Source organism: Poromitra crassiceps (assembly GCF_964638095.1).
Source record: "Poromitra crassiceps genome assembly, chromosome: 15".
NCBI lineage: Eukaryota > Metazoa > Chordata > Actinopteri > Beryciformes > Melamphaidae > Poromitra > Poromitra crassiceps.
In genome coordinates, this window is record NC_139634.1 from 9,221,771 (window position 1) to 9,244,751 (window position 22,981).

Consider the following 22,981-nt stretch of genomic DNA (forward strand, 5'->3'; position numbering starts at 1 on the left):
TAGCAACACAATTCTGTGAAAACCATCTCTAAGTAAGGCTATATATTTTAATGCATTTTCGTCTAAGGCCATGTCAAAAGGTCATTGGTGGCATTACCTGCTCCTCTCGGCTCTTCTTGAGCTCCTCGATCTTGTCTTTGGTGAGCGGCTCCCCCTGAATGAGCTCTAGCGACTGCAGCTGGGCCTTCTCGATGGCGCTGATCCTCTGTCCCAGCTCGTTCAGCTTGCCCTCCGTCTCCTCCACGATGCATTCGAGGGGCTGGCACAAGTGGAAGGGCGGCAGAGGCTCTGCTTCAGGCCCCCGGCCCACCGTGCTGCTGGGACCGCCGGGCTGGAGGGCTGCCTGCCTCTGTTTGGACACACCTGGAGAAGAGAGAAACGGGATCGCCACGGAGGATTAGAATGGGCTCAGATACAAAAAAATGGCATCGCTACAGGCGACACGACGGTGGAGTAACTCAAAGAAATCTAAAAATCATGAGACTTTCGGTGAGACGACGAGAGGTGTTTAGTAGTCGTCACCTTTGCTGGAGACAGGTGGGGGCGTGGCGATGTTTGATGGGGCTCGGTCTGGCTCCTGAGGGGGCACCACCATGGCGAGAGCTTGGAATGGGACACGAGGAACCTGTAGACGAGCGAAGGGGGAGATGTCAGTTCTAAGCTTACCCAGCAGTCATCCAATGTCTCCATGTTTACCAACTGCTGTGCTTACCTGAGAGGCATCTTGCGCCGGGGGAGTGAGCTGGGCGAGATCAGGGGCTGGGACAGACAGAATGTTGTTGGGGTAGTCCAGCAGGTAGGACACCACATTGGTGTGGCCCCCTTTAGCAGCTTCTATCAGCATGGTCGAGCCATCCTAGAAAGAGAAAGGTGCATCGTTTAGGATTATGTATAACCAGCTACAACTGGGTAACCATAGATCTTCTAACTGGTCTATTCTTTAACCCATTGATACCTGATGCAGCATTTGTGTGTGTGTATCCCTTTAAGACCGCGAACCGCGTCATACGCGGTTCGCGGTCTTAAAGGGATACACACACAAATGTGGGATATACACGCAAATGCTGCATCAGGTATCAATGGGTTTATCCAGTGTATGCGTGTTTTACCTTGAGTCTGTGTGTAGGATCAGATCCATGCGCCAGCAGCAACTCCACCACAGCCAGATGCCCACCAGCACAGGCCAGAGACACCACCGTGTGATCATTGTTGGCTGTAGCTCTGTTCACATTAGCACCTAGATAGGGAAAGGAAGAGGAGTCAAAACAAAGTTAAAACTAGAGATGAAAGGCATGAACATTTCATATCACGATTATAGTGACCAAAATTATCACCGTTAATTATCAGTATTATCACGGTTTTGTTAAAATGTGCCAACATTGAATGTTCAAAAAGTACTGAAATCATTTCACCAAGGCTAACATTGGTCGATGTGATGATGGAGAGCATTTACTGTGTTTTTCAAAGAGCTGTAATCACAGTAACCATAGTAACATGGTTTTAATGAAAATGAAAATTTGAAACTGCTGTTATCGTCAGGAATTTTATCATGATTTATCATTATCACGGTTTATTGTTTCATCTCTAGTTAAAACCCGGTGTCCCTTTCCAGTAAGATATTGACATTTTAGTTTCTAGACATGTCAGTAGAGGTGCCTGGTACCAACTTTTCAGAACTAACTTGTGTACCAAGTACTTTAAGTAGATCAGCCAATACATGGACGACTAAGTAAAAAATCTGTCAAAATTTTGGAATAACACCTATACTAACATGTGCTGCAGTTTTTTTGGGGTAATACAAAATACTAAATTTAATATATTAAAGGAGGATTCCCCAAAACAACATGTTTACACCATATAAATAAACCGACCTTACTTTGTTCCTCTTTCCCCCCAAGAAGTGTTTTTCTTAGAGCACTGTTTCCAAATGTGTCAATGCCAATTTAAAATAAACATTTGGACAAATGTTCATTTTAAGTAAATGTAAATTCAGATGATATACATTTTGACAACGTGGCTTCTCAGAAGTCTGTAGCAACATCATTTTAATTTTTCAATTGGTAACTTAAAATCACCTGTGAATCGATTCAGGTTCAAACAAACATGATTCTCAATTAAATTAATTTGTGCCATCAGCTGACTTTTGAGCTGCATTTTGAGCCAAAGACTCACCTTTACTGATGAGGAACTGCACTGTACAGAGATGTCCCGCCCTGGCCGCCTTCATCAAGGGAGTCCTCCCCCCTTCAGACTCATGTTCCTGGAGGACGAAAAAAAAAAAAATTACAACATGCTGGATACAGCTTGGTTCAAACCAGAAGCCCAACCGAGGCATAGCAGGAGTTATGCCCTGTAAAATATTTGCAACAGCTTCCCAATCCTGCCATTTTTTATGTTGTCTTCGCAGAAGCAATGCTGAGGGGCTGAGGCTCATACCCTGTATTTTCCACTTCGGTGATTAAATTTACATCGTCCATCTTGTGCAATAAAACTCACTCTGTTTAAAAGCAGAAATGGGAGAACACACATCTTTTCCCCCTTTTGACACAATATAGACGGGACAACTCGACAACATAAACACTCTAAAATGCTCCCAGCTTACTTCCTGTTCCTGTTTGCTAGTACAATAACTGCCCGGACATAAGCTAGGTTCCAAACTGTTGCCTAGCAACTAGGGGTGTCACGGTACACAGAAGTCACGGTTCGGAATGTACCTCGGTTTCGGGGTCACGTTTTGGTACGACTTCGGTACAACGGGGGGGAAAGGCAACAAAAAAATTCCAAATGCATAAGATTAGGTTTGTTAGGGGTTCAAGCCCTGAAGGGGCTGAAACCCTATTGTTTTTCTGCCGGTTTATTATTCTTGTTGTCGTTGTTGTTGTTTTCCATCTGCCCCGACGCAAATTCCCGTGAGTTGGTAAATGGTAGAGACCTGAAATTTGGCCCAATGACAGATATTGTTGGCAGGTAGCTGCTCAAGAAAGATTTTTCGAATCGGCCTGAAGGTGGCGCTATAATCGACGGTTTTACGTTAAAGGCCATAACTTCCACGCCGTTGGTCCGATTTTCAACGTTTTTTTTCCAGATGTTCAGGTGAACCTGCTCTACAAGTTTGCCATAAGGACCCTCAATGTCCGTCTGGAAAATTTTTGAGATATTTGGAAAAGTTTGGAAAACACATTTTTGACATCTCCTCCTAGACCGTTGAACCGATTTGCACCAGAATCGCCAGGAAGCATCTATGGAGCAAGCTCTACAATCGTGATTGGTGGATTTTTGAAATCTACTTTAGTTTCGGAGATATTGATCGTTAAAGTTGTGAGAGGGCGTGCCGTGGCCTCACAGCTAAATTGTCATTACTTCATGACCGATTAAGGAATCTTCACGAAACTTGCAGGAGGTATTCGGAGACCATCCTAGACCATGTGTGTCAAATTTTGTGCAATTCGACCAAAAGGGGGCGCCATAAACGCCAGAAATGGGCGTGGCTTAACATAAAAAAGGCTGTAACTCCACACCTGTTTGTCCAATGATCGCGAAACTTGTCAGATATATCAAGGAGGATGTCCTAGTCAGAATCAGAAGCTTTGTCATCTGCGCAAGGCTTGAACCCCGCCCATCGCCGCTTGCGGCTATATTTTTGATTTATTTTTGAACCTGTGGCATTGATTTTGAACAGACAGTACTAGTGCTCCACCTAGTGTCATAAATTGGTACAGCTGTGGTGTATTAAATGAGTAAACATTGCATTAGGTTATATTTTTATGTAGGGCTGGCTCTACCACTGCATATGGGGATGCAGGCAACTAGTCGGTTAAACGTTTAAACATCCGCTACCCTCGCTACTCGGCACCAAAATACGGTTAAACTAATAATTAAATTATCTTAATAATAAACAGCCACTAACAGCCCCCCTCCTCTAATGCCTGGATGTAAATTCAACAAACCAGGCTGTTGTGTCCTGTGCCTTTAAGAAGTAATGACGTAATAATGACCATATTTAGCCTGAATACACGGTGCTAGGGTAAGTTGTCAATGTTTTCTGATGTGCAATGTTCATAAACAGCGCAAGATGATTTGGATATGACGATTATGACGAACGTAATTAACCGAGTGTGTATTGTCTTATAGCTACACGCACCGAACCGTGACGCCCATACCGTGATGTCACGGGACGAATACACGTACCGTGACACCCCTACTAGCAACACAATTCGTGAAAACGGTCTATAAAGAAGTATACAAGTATAACTAGTATTAAGATAGGACTGATATACAGCATATAGTACACACAGCTCTCTGTTGGAATCTGGTTAATTGTAATGATGGAAAGCTATGTATGCCAGTACCAAGAAGAAAAAGACGTATAGAGGTCTAAAGAAAACTCCACTGGGTTCCAATATAGTATGAATATGTAAATATATATAAAATATATCACTATACAATCAGGTAGGTGATCAAGATAATCAAGATGGGAGGTGCAGTTGCTGGATGTTGGCAGTAGGTGCTATAGTCCATTTTGATGCTGCTGCCGCCCAATGTGGTAGCGTTGTGGACTTCAATCTACCCATCCATCCATGGATGTATGTATCCCAAATATTTACTAAGATCTAGTTTAATTTAAGCTAGACCGGTGATTGCATAACATGTACACCAGTGCACATGTACTAACAACGGTAAAGACATTGACAGGTTGATATGATGTGTAATATGATGCAAATAAGGCCATCTAACATTATATTTTCACTGTGTATTTCTGAAGACTTTGCGAAAGAATTTGAGAAACAACACATTTGACCCTGGAACTGCAGGTCCACATGACCTGGGAGCATCGCTCTGAACTGCGGTGGAGAACACTCCAACCTATTGACATGGGCGCCCAGAGCGAGCGCGCTCCGCTACACGCCCGCTCCACATTTGGTGTTAACCAAGCCTAACGAGAACAAAGAGCCATTGAAAAGGGACAAAAAGAGAGAGATGGTATGAGGTGTGACGCGTACCAGGTTGGCTCCAGCCTGCAGCAGCACATCTGCGACATCGGTGTGTCCGTTCTCGCATGCATATGTCAACGCAGTGTCACCTGTGGCCGTGGTGGCATGAACGTTTGCCCCTGAATGACAAAACCAAACAGATTAGGATAACAATCACAGTGGTACAGCAGTTCATTTTAAAAAAAAAATGCCGCTAAGCCTACTCGCTTAGCTTCTGTTCTCCTACATCTACTTCTCCCTGGCTCACCTGCAGCCAGTAGGTATTTGACCAACTCTAGGTGGCCCTCCTGTGCAGCTTCCATGAGGGGGGTGGAGCAGCCCAGCTCAATGTCGGCGCCTGCCTTGATGAGGAAGTCGGCCACTTCCAGGAAACCTCCACAGCAAGCCAGGGTGAGAGCCGTCTCCTGGGTCTCCTCCGTCTGGGCGTTGATGTTAGCACCTGGACAGGCACAGATTGCATAAGAGCCTAATAATGCTTAGGATCAAAGATCTGCCTACTTTAATTTTGACAAATAAATGCTATACACACTAGTGCACAGCGTTCCTGAGATATCACGTTAGCGCGAGCACGAAAATAGAGTTTGTGAGGTCACAGTGACCTTGAACTTTGACCACCAAAATCTAATCATCCATCCTCGAGTACAAGTGGACATTTGAGCCAAATGTGAAGAAATTCCGTCAAGTCGTTCCTGAGATATCGCGTTAAAGAGCCTCGGACAGACAACCGCAAAACATAATGCCTCTGGCATTATGGAATAATAATTAATAATAATAATAATAAATACCCCCCCCCCTTAAAAAAAAAAAATACTAGAGGAGAAACAAGAATGCAAATTCTTGAGTTATGTGGTATTTCACTTTAAGGTTCCATTTTCTATATCAAGGGCTGAGGTTTGCTTACCTTGAGCCAGCAGCAGTGCCACCATCTCCTCATGGCCTTCTCTGGCTGCCTCCATCAGAGGGGTGTAGCCCTCATCATTCACCTGGACACAAACAAAAGCACAAGGAACTAAGAAAGCATGGGGGTGGGTGTGGCTCACTGAAAGCTGTTGCACAACTGTTTTTTGTATGGGATATCCAATCCCATTGCCTGGAACTTGGCTTGTGTTTTGTGTCTGCGTGTGTGTTCTCACATGTCAGATTGTTTTTTTTAATGTAATGATTTCCCAGATCCTAATTGCTTGATTTGGATTTGAAGACTATGGCTTGTGTTTACTATGATCTGCGCGCTGGGATGCAGCAAGCAGTTACAAGGGTTTCACCCAACAGCAATGATACATAACTACATAAGTGAAACCACAAGTTGGTGTACAACGATACTCTCATAGGCTGGGGTTCGCGACCCCCCGCTCCCGCCCCTACCCAACTTAACGACAGTGCGCACACATTCGCACATTAATTTCACTCACTCAGTGAAATTGTTTTTATAGCTTATATAGCTGTATATTACAGTAAATCATTGATATGGGAGATTGAATCACCAATGGAGGGGGAAAAAATGACAATGACCCCGCGATCCCCTGGGGGGTCCCGACCCCTAGGTTGAGAACCACTGGTATAGGGAGAGAGACACGCACACCCACTCGCAGAAAGGGTGCTTGATTTCCCCATCCTTCCCCGGACTTGTGTGGGAATTCTGCTTATATAAATGAACGTGTGTTTACTTGCCTCTTCCAAGTTGGCTCCTCGCTCTATGAGTAGTGCTGCCAGCTCCACGTGTCCTCCACAAGCTGCGAGGGTGAGGGGCGACTCGAAGGAGTCGGCCGGCATGTTGACCTGCGCACCGCTGTCCAACAGCAGCCGCGCTACCTCCACGTGGCCGTCCTGGGACAGCGCAGAGACACACACAAAGAGACAGACATAAGCACCTGAACAAACATATTGGGGGAATATACACTTTTCCATCAAGCTGTCCCGAAGAAGACGTCAAATAAACTGCTGTCTCGTACTGGATTTTCCACAAGGGCTTTGTAGAAGTGGCCCCAATCGTAAAATGCCTGGGACAGCAACTTTGATATTTTAATTAGTTTGAAACATCTCGCAGTGGAAATTCAGCCTAAGGCGCAAAGAAGAAAAACAAGCAAATAGTAAACTAGCAAATAGTAAACTAGCTAACGGGTTAATTTGTGACGGTTTGCCGTCTGCAACCGTATTCAGCCCATGCATATTGTTTGTTTGTCCTCTCTCGTTTTAACGTTAGCGATAGTACTATGGATCCCACCGGAGTTGGATTTCACTTTGCAAGATCCTGTTATAGAAATGCCGGAATACAGCAGCCTTGAAAATCCGCCCTATTTCCTTCTGACTGGCTCAAAATACAGTCCACGGACTGGCTACTCCTAACCGATGATGTAATCCTAGATTGATTGGCCTGTCAGCCATACCCGCCCTTGGAAAAATCTCCTCGGATCTGGACGAATCACAGAAGTCACCCAACTGACGACATAAAAAAAGCAGATTGCACCAAAAAGCGCTGTGTTAGCATCCCTGTAAATGCCTCACCGTGTCTGTCTGCCTGCCTATCAGTAGATGCTACAATTTACCGAGGCTCCTTAAACACGTCATGCAGGGCAGTGCTACTGCTAGTGTTTTTGCTGCTCTAAACCTGGTTAATTTTGCTATGTTCTTCATTACAGTGACTAATTACCCACTGTACATTTTAACATACACTAGTGCTGCTCAAGCACTCGTAGCTCTCTAGTTAATCCCACAGTTGTTAGCACCGGTTAGCTCCTGTTAGCTTTTCCTCTGTCACAGCAATATATATATATATTTGCGGGAGTGGGAGAAATGTCACGCTACGGTTTATGTCCAGCATGACAATGGAGACACTGGCTGCGTTCGGAATGGCTCACTCATTCGCTATTGCCCATGTAGTGTTTATATATAGTGAACTATATGGGGAACGACCAAACGAGTTTTGGACACTACCTCACTCTTCTTCTACTATGGTAAACACATTGCATTGTGGTATATGAGAGAAAATGTAGGGTACATTCGCTGTTCACTAAGCAGTGATTGTGGGTATTTTATAGTGGGACTATATAATGAATCAAATTAACAGTTGAGAATTTGGACACTAATAAAGAATGATGAACACACGATATAGTCCACTATTTCTGTAAGAGGGAACGGCTTCGAACAGGGCTACTGTTTGTTTATTTGCTCCCTTCCCGTCCCTTTGGTGGGGGACAACAAGAAAGGTGTAGATCAGTGGTTCCCAAACTGGGGTACGCGTACCCCTAGGGGTACGTGGAGGTACTACAGGGGGTACGCCAAAATAAATCTGACCCCCCTTCTCCCCCCCTCCTGCAAAGTTAAACCCACACATATGACCCGCCACACACACACACACACCGGCACTCTGATTAGACCCGTCCTACTCTGCCTCTGATTGGCTCTACCAACGAATGTAACGAGTATTAGCCAATGAGAGGCGGAGGAAAGGGGCGATGAGACGTCAAAGCAGACTACAGTTGTGCCGTGCAAAACGCTGAAAGTGAATGGAGACCTGTAGCCTAGCCATGTTATGAGGATATTTTTTTCATATTTTATGTATAACTTTTCCAGAGAAGTCATTCATATTGTGCTTGAGGAAATGTACATGTCATTTGTTAAGAGGACTTTTTATGAGGCTGAATAAACAGCAAAATTGTTAAAAAAAACACTGTCATGTCTTCATATTTAACATCATATGAGAGTTGTCCGTCTGTGGAGGTCTAGGGGGTACACGACAGGAGGTTGAATGCTCCAGGGGGTACATGACTTTAAAAAGTTTGGGAACCACTGGTGTAGATGAAGGTGGTGTGATTTGGGTCAGATGCTCACCATGCAAGCCTCCATCAGTGCTGTGTGCATCTCATCTGTCTTATGCTCCTGGTCGGCTCCAGCCTCCAAGAGAAAACGCACCATATCCAAGTGACCTACAGAGAATAAAAATAAAAAAAACGTCTCGATTTAAAAAATGAAGAAGAAGCTTGTGACACCATGAACAGGATATCGGTCAATAGTACGCCTACAGTATGGAGCCTATATACATCATGATCGATGAGGTGTTAGTTCGGACCTTTGTAGCAGGCGAGTGTGAGCGCGCTCTCCTTGAACTCGTTGGAGTGTGTGTTGATGCCGGCGCCGTACTCTAGGAGCACCCTGGCCACTTCCACGTGGCCAGCACTGGCTGCCTCCATCAGAGGTGTGTGTCCGTTCTCGTTGTGGTCCTCAATGTTAGCACCCTCTTTCAGCAGCACCTTCACCACGTCCACAAAGCCGCCTGCACACGCGTACGTCAGAGCTGTGTTGCCTGGATGGAGGAAGGACAGGAGAGCCATTAAAACCTACTCTTGAAAATGTGTATAAGAAATGAGTGTGCAGGAGGGGGGGGGGGGCATGGGGGCTTTACCTGTGGAGGACTGTGCGTTAACATCTGCCCCGTGGACCAGGAGCAGTTTGACGATGTCCACGTAACCTCCGCTGGCAGCAGCCATCAGTGGTGTTATGTCCCCCTTGATGCCCCGGTCCTCCACATTGGCATGCATGGCCAACAATACCTAAGGACAAACCAAAGGTTCAAACATTAGAGAATGTATGGAGACCACTTGCTATTTATGAATTTTCCAATAACAATTTTAATGTATGGCATCATCATGATTTCATCCTTCCTTGGCAGTAAGGTTAATACAGAGCAGATCATACACACGACAGGTTCGGGCTGCACAATTAGTCATATTATTCGTGATCAAGATTTTGGCTTCCCACAATCATGAAAACCATGATAAAATCGAGACATAAAACGTGCCACATTGCATTTAGCAATGCTGCTCTCGTTTTGTCTTGTGTTGTAAATCCAGCGCACCCCGCTTTCCCTCGGAGTGGTGCTCTCCGCCCCTCCTCCCAAGCCCAAACACCCTGTGGTGCATGTAGCTCCGCCCCTCCTCCCAAGCCCAAACACACTGTGGTGCGTGTAGCTCCGCCCCTCCTCCAAAGCTCAAACACTGTGGTGCGTGTAGCTCCGCCCCTCCTCCAAAGCTCAAACACACTGTGGTGCGTGTAGCTCCGCCCCTCCTCCAAAGCCCAAACACACTGTGGTGCGTGTAGCTCCGCCCCTCCTCCAAAGCCCCCCCGTGGTGCGCGTAGTTTCAGCTCGAGCCGAGAACAGGGAGCCGGCGCGTTCGTCCGTTTACTTTTAAATCTTCCTTGGTAGAAGACGACGAAGTTCAAAGAAACCCAGTGTTATTTTTTGTATTACTATTTTGTTAGTTCAATAAATGCATGATGGTCCCAGAGTAATTGTGTTAAATAATCATGATCACAATATTGATCAAAGATAATTGTGATGATCATGTCGACCATAATCGTGCAGCCCGACTACAAGTAATTAGTGAATGAGCACACTAACTCCCATCCCACATGCAAACCTCCACCGTTTCACACACCTGTGCAAGTTCATAGTAGCCAGCAGAGCAGGCCAGGCACAGCAGGCTCTCTCCCTCCTCTGTGTGTTCGTTGACGCTCCGCCCCTCGTCCAGCAGTTTGCGCACTGCGTTCACGTCACCGTCTGAGCACGCCTCCGCTAAACTACGGCTGAAAATAACCAGACTGCTACAATTACTGCCACTGTGACAGGAGAACACACATGCGCCTAACAGTTCCCTCACTGCTACAACTTCAATCCCACTTTGAAAGCACAAATATACACGCAGATGTAGATATGCAAATCAGATTTGGGAAAAAGGTGTAGGAGGAGACTGAGCATATCTCTGGATGGATAACGTTGATAAAAAAATACACTGTCTACAAGATAAATGAATATTACGGGAAGTGCCAGTATGGGTGAGATACATACTTGTCGGCTTGGCCGGCGTTGAGTGTGTTTTCAGCTCTCATACGGGTCAGGGCTGCTGCAGCCTCGTCCAGGGCACAGCTCACGGATGACGTCAGCCGCCGGAGCACCTCGGGGTCTGCAAAAGCTTTACCATCGGCAGTGGACAGTTTACCGATGCCTGCCGGACACCAAGAGGAGGGCAGAGGTGCACAGGGGCAAGGCAAACCAGAGGGAGCACAACCACACCCAGCCACAGAGACCAGGTGGAGAAGCAAGTCCAGTCCAGCCAATCCAATCCAGGGTTAGTAGTAGCAGCATACACAAAGGAAACAAATCACACACACACACACACACACAGAAAACACACACACACACACAGACAGAAAACACACACACACACACACAGAAAACACAAACACAGAAAACACACACAAGCATTTGTTAATATTGCCCAAAAATACATTTTTTTAATCAGAACTATTGGTCCATACCATGTGTGACTCTCAATCATTTCTATTTGACTAATGAATGGATCAAAATGTAAGCGAGGTACAAAACAATTCCACGGGGCAACTATGAGGCCATTTCCACCTGGCGTTAACATGTGTTTTCTGCCATCAGATTGCAATCTGATGACAGAAATGGGTGTCTCAATCCGCATACAGTTGCTCTATCCAGATTGAGAGGACACATTGCATTTACACTTGTGTTCAATGTGTACACTACACAATGCATCCCTGACCACCTCCGGAGGTGGTTGGGCCGATCAGATTGCAATCCTTCTTCAATGCGTTTTGGATGTGTTTACACCTGTACTTTCAAGTGGTAAAACACAACCAGATTGCAATCTGATGGCAGAAAACACATGTTAATGCCAGGTGTAAACGGCCTCTCTGGGAACACCTGTGCAAGATCAGATCTGTGACCAGCGACGGGATGAACACAGCCAATCAAGTCATGTATGTTAGTTGATTAGTTCTATACTGTGGTTGATACTAGTAGCAAGTGTTTAGGTTCAGGCCGTTCAATTATAGATGGGCTGAGAAACAGACAGAAACAGGAGACAGTGGTCAGCAAGGGAGGGAGCCACAGCTGGGAGGGAAGCAAAAAATGCAAAGTGTGTGTACTGTACACTGTGTGTGTGTGTGTGTGTGTGTGTGTGTGTGTGTGTGTGTGTGTGTGTGTGTGTGTGTGTTGTGCGTGTGTGTGTGTATATACTGTATGTCTGTCATGAACGAGAAGAGAAAGCCGGAGTGGGGAGTGGGGAGGGGTTAAAGCAAGCATGAGGGGAGGAGGGGGGGGGGCAAACAGCTTGTAGCTCTAATGACCTACATTGAAGGACGTCTTTCAGAAGACAGAGCAAGGACCATTTCCCCAACCAGCGAGACCATTCAAGTGTGTTTAAGTGAGACAATGGCAGCACGGCCGCGCGTTTTGAGGCTATAAAACCAGAAGACGTGAGAGGAGCAAAGAGAGCTCAAAGGAAATAAGGAGGAACAGGGTTGGCTTAGAACTTTGGGCCTGGGCCTCCACCCATCCATTAAGCTGGGCAGAAGTGAGCTCCGGTCCTTGTGGTCCTCCTCCTTGTTGTTGTCACCACCACCAGGCCTGTGACTCAGGCTAAACTTAGCACGGCTGTCAGGAGAGGGATTTCGCAACGCTGGCCGCGGCAGAGAGGAAGCAGAGGTCTGGGGAGGTTGATCATTAATGAATTAATGTACTGTTTATCTTCCAGAATGCGAGAGACGTCGACCGGCCCACAGAGGCTCAGCATACAGCTTGGCTGGATGCCCTGTAAACACGTCGGATGGAAACAAACAAACAAAGCGTGCCCTCCTCCACGTTTCACTGACCTGCTTCTATATCCAAGATCTTTAGTTCAAATCCACATTCATCAGTCGTGGAGATTTATTATGCCTTTAAGGGTGATCATTTTCTCTGATCATTATTTTTTTTACAGGTCCATTTTGTAAACTCTTGTTGTAACACAGCTTTTTCTATAATTCAGGGTTGCAAAGTCATGGTCATGATGACATGGATTGTGAAAAAGGTGACAGGCCACTCAGAAATCCTCCTGACTTGTCACCTAAAAGGTGACTAATTTGCATCACTGATTACTGTGAATCTTGCTTTAATAATTTACCTTCTCCTGATTAGGTTGAGCTCTTTTTGTTCTAGCACTCAAACTAGCCTAAACAGACAATAACTCACCGTCTTTACACACTGTGAGCAAAATGTGAGATAAGCTTAGAAACTGCGTTTCCCATCAGGCATTGCGCTAACTACACCAACTGTGCTACCAACCAACTCCGCAATTTGAATAGAGCCAAAGTGGAACGTCACTTCCTGCTTCAGCACTGTACCAGAGATTTTCATCCGCCATTTATTTTCCCATAGACACTTGGTAAAAGGCTTATAAAAATAGTTTTACTTCGTCAAACCAAACGGTTCAGATATATTTCGAAACAGGAGAGAGACCGCATAACATTTCACTCGGACCAAAACGTTAAAAAAATCGCAGAGAAAACATTATTTGTGTTTTTTTCCCAGTTTTGGTCAGAGTGAGATGTTCTATAGTCTCTCCCGATTCTAAATATAGCTGAACCGTTTGGTTCGACGAAGTAAAATTATTTTTATAAGCATTTTACGAAATGTCTATGGGAAAATAAAGGGCTTAATTTCAAGTCATTTTCTTCTTCGTCCTGGTTGCTTTGCATGGACATGTAAAAGGTTGTGCTACTGGTTAAGGCCTGCCCTGCCCTGGCCGAGCCCAGCACAGTGGGATACCGCGTGTTTACCCATAAGCACCTGGCTCCTGCACTGCTAACCAACAAAATATTCTGGAAATATTTATATGGATAACATGAACATATCTTCTATCTTGCAGCTCTAAAGGAATATGCATCTGCACAAGTCTAACCTTGTTTATATACCGGTACTCTATGTATATACCGATGCTGATTCACAAAATATAAATTTAATTCAGGCTGATCAACCGCATTGATGCCGCGATCAAGAGAGACCGTAATCGGAGGTGATGGACCCTACAATCAAAAGATACTTTCCTGGGACGGAAAATCAACTCCTTCAGCATGGGACAACCCTCACTTTGTTTAGCCTACAGAGCAATCACTATCCATTTTAAACATATGGTGTTTTGGTTTGGCAAAATAAACAAGAAGTCAAGATATTCTAACAAATCCGGACATACTGCAATTTAAGTGAGAAACCTTCATGTTATGAGAGAGGCTTCTGCTATCTAACATGATCTTTCTCCTTCCCTCTTTCCAGAATTTCAATCGTTACCTATGAGAGAACGTTCAGCGCCTTTGTTAAAGTCTGCGGGGGCCAGAAAGAAAGAAAGAAAGAAATAGGAATCGCTGTTGACTTGTTACATTCTTGTTTTTGAACACCTTCCCCCAAATTTTGACCATTTTCCCAACACTTCGGCTTTATTAAATGGTACAGAGTGGAGATACAATTCACCGTAGTCATCTTGTATATTAGGCATTCTTATTTGTTTTTAATTCTGCTGGACATTCATAGCCCTTCACAATGAGATGTTGTATGCATCAAACAGAAAAGTCCCAAGCTAAACACTAGGCAATTTCCCTTATGAAGTGTTATTCACAGACTAAGACCACGTTTAGAGGACAGTGTCTCCGTAAAAACGGCAAACTGTCATTGCGTTCTGGCCAATTGTGTTTTGCCACTTTACACAGCAACGGTTAAGGGCGGTGTTATCACTCAAACGTAATTGCTTCCTGATGCTGGCAGCTTTGTCATCATTAGGGGATGGTAAATAAATAAATAAAAATACAGATAGCAATACCATTCGTCACGACGCTTATTGATACTCCGGTACTGACCAATCAGGAACCGGTACCAATTTAGAACCGGTCTATGGTACCCATCTCTAGTTATCAGAGATTTCCACTCTGGAACCTGGTTTCACTTTTTTTGCGTTTTCAGGCCTCAAGAATGCCATTGCCATGTAAATGGAAGGCTCAAACGCAACAAAAGTTTGCCATTTTATGCAGGGAGCATTGGCGCGTAAACTAGGCCTATGACTAGGGATGTGTGCGACTAGTGGTTTAACTGTTTCAATGCCCACTACCCTCGCTAGCCGGCGCCGAAATACTAGACGGTTAAACTAATTATTAAATTAATAATGTACAACGCCGTCTGGCCTACTTTGACGAGGTTAAAAGCGACAAGTCGCCCAGCTGATTGTAACGGCGGTTAACAGTTGCATCTAAGATGTTACGTCAAATACTGACAACCTGTGAAAATGAGAACTGTGTTGACTCAATCTTTTTCCAAAATCACATGTAGCTCCTTTAATGTATTTCGAGATGGATATGGAGAGTCCGTGGAGTAGTGATGCATGGGTCACCCAGAACCCGCCGAGTACCGCGGGCTGGCCCGCCCCGCAGGCGGTCTGGGTTGGCAAATTATGAAAATATCGCGGGTGCGGGCGGGGCAGGCTCAGAACGTGACAAAGCAACATTATTAAATAATTTAGAGCAGTGAAACGCGCAGAGTAACCCTTTATTAAAGCCCCATTCAGTAACTTTTCCAACTGCGCCCTCTGCGTGCATTAGTATCGATAACGATATCGCCGTTCAAAGTCAACAAAACACAGCGCCAGAAAGCTCCATGTACATGTTGTGACATCGGGTACTCACCACGTGATGAAATAATAATCCATAGTTCCGTGAAACATCATTTTCGTAGCAAATCCGAATCGAGTTACTTCCTTGCTTTCAGGCAGACAGCGCTTACGATGTACAGCGCATGCGCACATCCTTTTCTTTTTTTCGATTTTATTGACACGGGACGCTGACAGCAAACTGCTTAGTCCCAGTGCTGGCCAATGGAGGGCGATGTGGGATAAATAAAGCCGAGAGTCTCCCTATTACCAGTCAATCTACCATGTCCTAAGACTAAAAAGATCTTATATTACAATAAAAAATGTCAAAAATCTTACTGATTGGGGCTTTAAGACGTGAACACTCTCTCACACATACGTAGGCCTACACACAATCAGACAGACAAGGCGACTCTGAAGCCGCACCTGCTGCACTCTATAGCCTACATGGAGTAAAGAAACGCTTCAATGAGGTAGCCTATGTGCTCTCAAAACAAACATTTTGGAAGGATTATTCGCTGTAATTATTATTTGAAGTGTCCATAAAACTAATGCCACCGCAGATTTTCTGTTGTGGACTCGACTGTGATCTATTTGTCAACTTTACTGCAACGTGAGTAGGCTACGTGACCAATTTGAGAGCGCATAAGGTAATTAAAAGAAATCAGACAGCGAGTCTGAAGCCGTATCTGCAAGCCGTCTGCACCTGCTGTACTTTCTACTACTACTACTGCAACGTGACCAATTGAGGTAATTAAAAGAAATGGGGAAGAATAAGATCTGTCGTCGCGCACACATGTGAGTGTCTGTGTGTGTGAGAGAGAAAGAGAGGGAGACAGTTACTTTGCACACCTTGGAGAGCTCTGCTGTGCTCCTCCTGAGTCCAGAGACATATTACATTAAATTGGCCGTTGCGGGCTGTTGGGTCGGCATTTTCAGATATTTCAACGGGCCGGGCAGGGCGGGGTGGCTCCAATGACGCGTTGGGTTGGTGCGGGCCTTAAAAAACCCTGACCCGCGCATCACTACCGTGGAGCTAGAGCGCTACTGGAAACCTGTATCCCACCAAATGATGCACCACCTTGTGGTGGTGCAGGAAGATGCAACGCTTTCCCCAAAACTATGCGGATGGGCTTGACGCTATCTCTGTGTGCCTGCTGAGAGTATTCTTTTCAGCTGCTGGACTTATTGTTAATAGACTGAGATCTCGTCTTTCACCCAAACATGTTGACTGAATAAAAATGTTTCGTCAGTCAAGTAAGCAGGCCTACCATGTGTGTGTGTGTGTGTGTGTGTGTGTGAGTGTGGGGGATGTGCAGCAGTGTTCATAATAAACGGCGCAAAGTGCCAAATTTCAGTGGCAATTCTTTTTAATGTGAACGATTTGGTTTTTGACTAATGTGATTAACGGTTTCAATGGCTGTTAAATACACACAATATTATTTTTGGAGAATGTTTTTAACCGTATAGATTAAACTGTGCTCAATGTTGACTGTTTCGTGGGCGTTGTCTTACTTTGAGACTAGGCTGCTAGTCTAAAATTTAAATTTTTGCTTCATCGACAGGGAAATTAGTCGCTTAGGAACATCCCGATGATTCTCATTAAAGTTGTAATTGGCCACGTCTTCTGTATGACTAGTTGGGGAGAAAGGGGGCAGAATAGATTTGAGATTAGCCGTTAGCCTTTCAACATGGTCTCTATGCATGATGTGTGTGGAGGCTCAGGCAAGTTGCAGTGTTGTTAATCTGCCTGGCCATGTTCATAAGCCCCCAAGCAGGCCAGGACACACAGACCTGATGGATTAGCCACACAGTCACTCTCAGACCCAGATTACAAGTTCTAATCAAACTAATTTACTCAAACCACTTTCAAAGTATGTGCTGATATAAAGACCTGCACAACGGGCAGATCCCCTTTATTTCCATTTCAGCCTTAGGTGGTATAAAAACTAAGACCTCAGCATAGGTTTGAAATGGAGGTGGTGGGGACGGTGGGGGTGGTGGATGAGGCAGAACGACACGAAATTGCACCGAATTGATTCCGAGACATGTCAAAGCACAGATTAAGGCGTGTTAGACATGCTAGTTCATAGACTGGAATAGGTATGGCCAATAAAGTAGTACCAATCAATAGAAGTTAGGTCTTATAATAAAGCTGAATCAATTTTCAGGAAAGGTAGTCATACCTGCAGCCTCCAGCAGAGCCTCGAGGCGGGCCTGTGTCTCTGCGTCAACCGTCCTCAAGTCTACTCCATCTGTGGCGCTGGACAACAGCAGCTCTGACGCTGTCTTCATGATGGGGTTATCCAGGTCTTCCTGGTCCAGGATGAACGACTCCACCTGACAAGACAGACAGAGCAGGTAGAATTATTACGCATTAGCCGTTATACAGACATGGCACGCTCATTTCTAGCGCTCCGCAGTTGAGCTAACTTTTTAAAAAAAGAGTAGGATTTATATTTACAATTCTTTTAACAGAGGGAAAGGAAAAGGAGTACAGGGATAAAGATAGATAGATGAATCACAATAGAGGAAGTGCTGTAGCCAGGAAACGAACCACTGGCTGCGCACTTGTTGTGAGATGCAGGTGTGAGTCACCTGCCCCAAGTAAAGCACCTCAGTCTCACACCTGATTATATCTCGTATATCGCAGCCTTAGTATCCATAGGAACGAAGCATTTTTATTTTTTTCCAGGTCGGAGTGCTTTGAAACCATGTCCAGTCGAGAGCACATCCAACGACACACATAGCACGCGGAGCGCTTATTGTTGCCGTCGAAAAAAGTGACATTGACAAGCAGCAGGAACTTTTTTCTGCTCGAGACGCCCAGAGTGCGCAGCCCAAAAACACTAGCCGCCATAAGCGCTAGACGCCAGGTGCGGTGCTGGGAAGAGGAGCGCTGTGTCAATAAAAATAATTAATATTTTTGTAAAATGTCATTAAATACTTAATAGTTGTACTAATTGTAGTTGTGCAAATGATCCGTGACACAGCTGGATACCTTTTGCATACAATGGCTGACACAAACTAGGGCACAAAAAATATATTGTGATTATCTTGACAGATATTGCAACTGTGGTTAAGAGTCGTGAATGGGAATTTTTTCAATTCACTTTCACTGATTTTTTCTTTTTTACTGGGGTCTGTACCATACAAGGGAACATACTTATGTACACTTAGGGTATCCCTGTAGCAATACAATGCTTCATTTAATTGTATGTTGTTGTGAGACATTTTACCTTTATCACAATATTGCAGTTCCTGCGATTTGCATATTGCACTTGGCCATATTGCGATTTTTATAGTATTTCAATTAATGGTGCAGCCCTAACACAAACCTCAAAGTCAGCCCAATATAATGATATACATGTATATTCAAAAATCAACCAATTTGCCAACCTGTGAAACGTGAAGTAGACTCACGTCACTAGACAGTGGCCAAATGAATAGTGGAGTTGAGGTTGTGATTAAAAACACATCAGATCCCTCTCCTGAGATCTCAGATACTTTATGGGAATAGCACACCCGGAAGTGTAAAGTATTGCCACCTGGGAGTATTGACCCATATGCAGACGTTTAACATTAAGGAAAGCATCATGCAATATATTACATACAGCACTGGTTTCGACACGCAGTTCCGGGTGAGTGACTATACTGTAACTGGTAACAAGATCAAGGCCAGACAGCAGCATGGCTGCACCAAACACCATGCTACCTGGCCTGCAGGTGTCTTGACTCCATTCAGCTATCCTTGTTTAGTGAGCCAGGCAGGGAGGCACATATATCAAGCATACTGAGAATTAAAATATGACAGGCATAACAATTAACTTGGGCTAACATCCTATTTAGAAGTTGATGTTTTCTAAACTTTTCAAACAATAATAATAATAATTTCAAAAGCATGGCCATCAAAACATCTTAATCTGAGAAAGAGCTTGGATAAGCATGCAAAAACAATCACTGACTTAAATAAAAAAAAGAGCAGAATAAAATCTCATCCTATTTTCATCTATAAACTGCAGCAGGCTTTTAGGGCCTGGTCCAGAGAGCAAATGTTGGAGGGAGTCGGCACTCAGCAATGTGGAGGAATGTGGCTATATGATAGGAATGCAGAGCGACCCATGGGGGATGTAGTTCTAGAAAAGCTTTTATAATCAACAATGGATATCACAGTCCTTACAATTAATGAACTACAGTTCCCAGAATGTTAGTATCCAGTGAGCTGGATAGGCCCAGAATGGCATCTGCTTAATCCTGGGGCTCAGATTTTAGCTACTGCCCAGAGCAGCGAGCTCTCCACTGGGGTAATGCACCACAACAAACCCTCCCTTTCAGGCTGACACTCTAGGCGGCCGGAGTGGAGAAACATGACACGGAAGGCATACATTTGCCATTTGATTCAATTAAGTTGTCTGACAGATTGTCAAACTTATTTTCTTCCTCTGCTACTAAACACCAGATGCTAAAACAGACTATATATATAGATATATATATATATATATATCTATATAGATATATATATAGATATATAAATAAAAGTATAAACTAACAGGCGTACTTGTCTGTCTTGCAATCTTCAGACATCAATACTCCCAAGTCATGTAGCACAGAGATTTAAAAGGGTAGCTCAACAGGTAGTGTGCATTAAGAAATAGTGCCAATCCACTGCACATCCTTGACGAGTGGGTTTCTGACAGTGAATACTGCATCATCTTTTCAATCCAGGCAGATGGATTTATCGTTTATCAGTGTTAATGAATATTAAATTAGTATGGAAATGTAATTTAACTGAGACCTTAGACAGGCTTGTGCCACTCAAATATGTGCCATCTAGCCGTCTGGCAAGTTACCATTCCTGTGTCAGCCGCCGTCATATGATCTGGTAAACTTAATTACATGACAATAGTGTAGTTGAGAAAGCATCATGCCTTTAAACTGACAGCTAACATAACCAAGTACACCTTGTGAAAACGTTTGCTGATAATGAAAAGATATAATAGGCTACGGCTACGCTGAGTCCGACAGGTAACCATTTGATTATTTTATGCAAATCTTGGACGGTGTGGTGGCTTACTCACACCTTTTCATGCAGCAAGACGTAGTGGTGATTTTTGTTAACCTGGATATTGAAAGCAATCGTACTGTAGAGAGAACATTTTGCATCCAGCAGAGTAAATACACAAGAGGCTTATAGTATGTTGAGCTCAGCTGACGGGATGCTATAACACCTGTCCCCAGTGTGTGACTGCCAGCACATGGAAAGTTGGACACTCTCAGCATGAACTCTGGTTGCTTTCAAATGTGACAACGTGACAATGTGAGAAAACAAGTTGACATTGTTGTGGTGGCTATCAGACCGATAGGGGTGAGAGATGAAACGAACCAAATGGAGGTTATTTGGCACACCGACTGTCGAAAACTCGACTAATTTAGCGAGGAAAGCATAATCAAGGCGTATCGAAAAGTTAGTTGAAGGACAGTTGTGAGTCTATTTACATAATTTTGAAGGGTGACGTAATTGCACCACTACTATGAAATGGCAGATAGTTAGCCGACCATGTACGCCTGTGGGTTTGCGGGCATCTTCCATTTGCTGGGGCCAGAAAGCTGTTGGTGAGCTCAGCTGCAAAGTTGTGATGGGTGTTGTGTGCTGTGCTGCAGACGACAGACTGTGTAGACAGCACTGACGAGGCCGTAGTCGCTTCCACCCGAACTAGGCCGTGGTCACAGCCTACGCCGCATAAATAAAACATTTCAACTGGTTAGCGTGAATAATGGCTCGTGTCTCACAAATATTCTCGATGTCGAACACCTCACAAGCATATGGATTCTTGGGAGACATTATTCGATTAAACTGCTGGAGGATTTTACGTAATTTCATCGGCCTGGGAGGGGGTGGTTGCCAACAGTTAGCTAATTCGCTAGCTAGCTAGCTAGCTAGCTAGTAACGCTAGCCAGCTCGCGCACTGAGCTCGCGCAAGGAGAGGAATGTTGGCTAGCTCTGGTTAGCGCTTAGCTAGCGTAGCTACCTCTGAGACCTCGTCTTCGTCGCTGCCGGATCCTGGACCCGAGGAAAGGACGGCTGCTGCCGCTAGTTTGAAATCCAGTCTTTCTGTTGCAGGCCCACCGGGCTCACCGAACAAACGTACTTTCTTTCCGCCCACACCAATCCCAATGCCCCCGAGTCCGACTCCTCCTGGTGTTGCTCCTACCCCCATCCCTACCGCTGGGGAGCGAGGAGTCACCGAGTCAATCTCGTCCTCGAAGCCGTCCGTCAGCATTGCCGTCCCGGCTACAGCATCCTGCATACTTGTATTCACAATACGTGTATTAGTGAGCTTGCTGTTGACTTAAACGTCCGTCCAGACTCCTTCTTGTAGAATATTTGCGTGGTTTTACTTCAGGGAATCCAGAAACTCTCCCGAAGCGAGGGTTGAGGAGGATCTCTTTCCCCCAGCCATTAACTTTCTAACAACCTAACCCACTACGCACTGTTTCTCAGAAAGTCCGCCTCGGTGTAAAATCCCGGCTTCCTATTGGTTGAGCGCGAAAAAGGTCTGTTGTCAATTGGTCTAAATCGATGCCTATCGAACGAAAGACCGCAACGTCATGTTAGGTTTACCAATATCACGAGGCTGTAGAACGAACGTCAAGACATGACATGGTAGGCCAATAACTAAAACTGGTCGCTAGCAGTACTAGTCCATGTGAAGTAAACTCTTAATATGGAATTAACGAAAATAGAGGGGAATAATAGTGCTAATATATTGGTATTTTTATTCATGTTAATTGCCTCTAAATAATTATTTAGAATGACATAATGAATAACAGTGAGATATTGGAACCTTGCAAATTAGATTGCAGCTCATCATCATGTTTCAATCAATGTGTTATTTACATAAGAAGTGCATACATTTTGAGATTATAATTGTCAAGGTCACTGATATCTCGTTTAATTCATGGAAAAAACAGAATGATCAATGTATAAACCCTCAAAGTCCTAATACTTCATAATTTAAATTTAATATTAGATTACTTTCATATGTAGATAGATGTCTGTACAAATGAATGCCATACTCTATCAAATCACACAAGTTACACATGATTCCATAATATCCAAGGACCTTCTGTAAGATAATAATGGCAGATTAAAATAGAGGGAGGATGGAGCAAGCAGGGGCCCTCTACCATGGACTCCTCCCACAAAAAAGGCTTACATTTTCACATCATATAGAGACATTCTGAGACACTTTGTTGAAGTACCCCTAATGCACAATTACATTTTGAATTTATCACAGATCTAAAATATTCTACTAGTGGGGCCTTAGTGAATCTCTACATGAGATTTACCAGTGACATAAGGCTCCTGTCCACCAGGGACCCCAAGCGTAAAACATCTGGTGTCACTTAACAGAATGCTTTTATTTTTCTACATTGTTATTCATTGTGAATGTATCTTGGCAGAAAAAAATCAGTGCTGGAATACTTTTTTCAGTTGAATTATTGCTTCTCTGCAAA

At 44.4% G+C, this 22,981-nt stretch overlaps 1 protein-coding gene across 4 annotated transcripts in view; it reads right to left on the minus strand.

The window, feature by feature from the left end:
• Positions 1 to 21,908, minus strand: part of ankhd1 (ankyrin repeat and KH domain containing 1) — a 39,112-nt gene extending 17,204 nt beyond the window's left edge. The window contains exons 1-16 of one of the 4 annotated variants that reach the window (XM_083652120.1): positions 21,493 to 21,908; positions 17,650 to 17,803; positions 10,834 to 10,957; positions 10,424 to 10,571; positions 9,391 to 9,538; positions 9,058 to 9,291; positions 8,820 to 8,914; positions 6,660 to 6,815; positions 5,893 to 5,974; positions 5,239 to 5,430; positions 5,001 to 5,110; positions 2,173 to 2,260; positions 1,110 to 1,237; positions 713 to 856; positions 523 to 625; positions 98 to 363 (exon numbers count right to left, since the gene is read on the minus strand). In XM_083652120.1, the coding sequence (XP_083508246.1) occupies positions 98 to 363; positions 523 to 625; positions 713 to 856; positions 1,110 to 1,237; positions 2,173 to 2,260; positions 5,001 to 5,110; positions 5,239 to 5,430; positions 5,893 to 5,974; positions 6,660 to 6,815; positions 8,820 to 8,914; positions 9,058 to 9,291; positions 9,391 to 9,538; positions 10,424 to 10,571; positions 10,834 to 10,957; positions 17,650 to 17,803; positions 21,493 to 21,771 (2,451 nt within the window). In that variant the 5' untranslated portion in view covers positions 21,772 to 21,908. Of the gene's footprint in view, positions 1 to 97; positions 364 to 522; positions 626 to 712; positions 857 to 1,109; positions 1,238 to 2,172; positions 2,261 to 5,000; positions 5,111 to 5,238; positions 5,458 to 5,892; positions 5,975 to 6,659; positions 6,816 to 8,819; positions 8,915 to 9,057; positions 9,292 to 9,390; positions 9,539 to 10,423; positions 10,572 to 10,833; positions 10,991 to 17,649; positions 17,804 to 21,492 lie in introns of all 4 variants that reach the window. The other 3 variants (XM_083652119.1, XM_083652118.1, XM_083652117.1) reach the window with 3 other exon arrangements.
• Between the last annotated feature and the right edge of the window lie 1,073 nt (positions 21,909 to 22,981).